A 2774-nucleotide genomic window follows, 5' to 3' on the forward strand; every position below is an offset into this window, starting at 1 on the left:
TATGTGTGGAAACGTCTGTCACGTACCTGTATGGTTCTGCGGATTTCTTGGGCTTCAGGGTCTCGAAGATATCTTCGCTAGCTTTCCAGTTTCACAGTAGGTTTAACACAGTTCTAATTTATTTTAATTCACAACACAATGCGCGCGCGCGTCAAGGCCGCTGTACGGTCAGTTCAGTACTGGGTAAGGGAGGGGAACAGAAACCGCGGGAACACAAACTAACGGACTCTAATATAATAATCTGTGCTTACGATGATACAGGGTAGATTTTGAACAGACAAGAATTATCGAGTTCGCATGGTCTAGTATGGAAAGGAAATCGTGTAGTAATTCCAAAAAATATGCGTAGTGAAATGCTTTTGAAAATACACGTTGGTCATTTAGGGTTAGATAAATGTAAGCTTAGGGCACGTGACACAATGTTCTGGCCAAACTTAAATAGTCAATTAGAGGATTATATTGGCAAATGCCAGGCCTGTCTAACGTATAAGAACCAAAATTCTAAAGAAACGATGATCCCACACGATATACCAAATAGGGCATGGTCCAAGATAGGGACCGATATCTTTCATTTGAAAGGTAACATATATTTAATAATAATAGACTACTACAGTAAATACATAGAAGTAATTCAATTACAAAATTCAACTTCGGATGAGGTAATCAAACAATTAAAAATTGTGTTCTCTAGACAAGGTATTCCGGATATTGTCATGTCAGATAATGGTCCAGAGTATAACTCTCACGCATTTCAAATATTTGCACGGCAGTGGTGTTTTAGTCACATAACGTCATCACCTTGTTACCCACAGTCGAACGGTCAAAGTGAAAGAGCTGTACAAATAGTAAAAAAGATGTTAAAAAAGACACAGCATGATAAAACTGAATTTAGACTTGCTCTTTTGGAATACTTAAATACTCCTGTTAGTTCCAACTTAGCTTCACCCACGGAACTGCTAAATAACAGACATTTAAGAAGCATAATTCCATGTTGTCCAAAATTATTAAAACCAAAAATTCAAAAGCATGTAAAAAGAGAACTAAGTATTCGACAAAGCGCACAACGTAAACGTTACGATAAAGGTGCGAGAGATTTATTACCATTGGTACCGGGACAAAATATTAAAGTTAGAATAGATAAAACTTGGAGCAGCGGTGTCGTTGAGTCCTTGGTAGGGAAACGTTCATATCAAGTGAAACTAAAACATGGCGGTACATTAATTAGAAATCGCCGACATTTAATTATCGATGTCATCGCAACAGTCAGCTGACTGTGATGAACAATTGCATCTGCCATACGATGACGTCACCACCAAATGTACCACACTCAGTAATGAAGGTTTTTTTTTTTAAACGATGATAATGGAATGGTGCTCTCGCCTGCGCTAACGGTTTACGCTGGCGGGGCACCAGTGGAGGATGATAGGATGAACATGAAGTCAGATCAGTTAGCCCAACGTGACAAATTCACCGGGAATGTATCACGATGGTTTCCAGGGGGAACCGCGTGGAGGTCGATCTGACATAGTACATTACATTGCTAGCAATGGGATCATTAGTCCACATTACTAACAATCCCCTTCCCCCCAGTATTGAAGGTTCTGTACAACATTCTAACACAACGTCACGCAGCAATGATATTCTGTCTAACGAAAATGAACCTTATGTTACTCGTTTTGGCAGGACAATAAGACTACCTGATCGGTAGGGCTACTCTTCATCGGTATGAATTTTATTAATTTTAGTTATTTTTTTTTTATATATACGATAATTTGAATCAATAATATGTAATTACATATAATATAATAAAACTAATGTAAAACATACAGATAATAATATCCGGAAAACAAAATCAAATAAATAATAATTGTGAATTAATTGTACAAATTTTCCACTAAGTAAATTTTAACTACCATATGTAGGTTTGTGATAATACCTAAATAGTATATATATATATATACATATATAACATGTAACTAACGCAACCTCAAAATGTGTTCAGATGACATTGTATATTTAAAATGTTAATATACAACAATCTTAAAGCAGCATTGATTTTGCTAGAGTATTTATTATCATCCACCACCGATGTACACTACTTTATTTTCTGTGGTTGTACTAGTTGGGATTGTTTATCAGACGTCTAGACTAGACTTCTTATACTACATAAATATAGTTGATTGGTGGGACAAGAAGTTTTCTTGCTTTGATAGTCTCTTATTATGCCAATCAATAGGTAGACGACTCAACTAAATACAGACATGGAAACGCGAGAATTAAATTACATAAAATAATTACATCCATCATAGAAACAATAATGTTACATAGCGTTGCAACTATTATATAATGAGCATTGAAATTACAGGAAAATACGTGTATAGGTAGAATAATAAATAAAAAATATGTATAGAAACACGTAATAAAAATAAGTAATTGTTCTGCATAGTTTAAGTAGGATCAAAAAAAAAAAATGACAGCATCAAACAGGACATAGTGAAACATATGCAGATGGAAATTGTGATTTGAAATATGTATCACATTAAGACCGCGGAACGCGTGGTTAAAATATAAGTTCAAGAGAAAACACCTAATGGAAAAAATTGCAATAAAAAATAGTATTATAAATAAGCGCTATGAAGGTCATTTGTTGGCCGCAAAACCGGAACAATTTTAATTGTTTTACTAACGTCCTTTACTGCTTATGTGCATTTCTTAATGTTATTTGGGTAAACAACATAAATTACATGTGTATGTTATATTTTGGTAACATTTTG

At 34.7% G+C, this 2774-nt stretch overlaps 1 protein-coding gene across 1 annotated transcript; it reads left to right on the plus strand.

The window, feature by feature from the left end:
• Positions 1-419: 419 nt before the first annotated feature.
• On the plus strand, positions 420-1271 carry LOC131855409 (uncharacterized protein K02A2.6-like). Its single transcript, XM_059206681.1, has one exon. It carries the CDS (start codon positions 420-422, stop codon positions 1269-1271), a length of 852 nt encoding a protein of 283 aa, XP_059062664.1.
• The last annotated feature ends 1503 nt before the right edge of the window (positions 1272-2774 follow it).

Source organism: Achroia grisella, unplaced genomic scaffold (assembly GCF_030625045.1).
Source record: "Achroia grisella isolate CSIRO2021 unplaced genomic scaffold, CSIRO_AGI_Agris_v1 utg1382, whole genome shotgun sequence".
In the NCBI taxonomy this organism is placed as follows: domain Eukaryota; kingdom Metazoa; phylum Arthropoda; class Insecta; order Lepidoptera; family Pyralidae; genus Achroia; species Achroia grisella.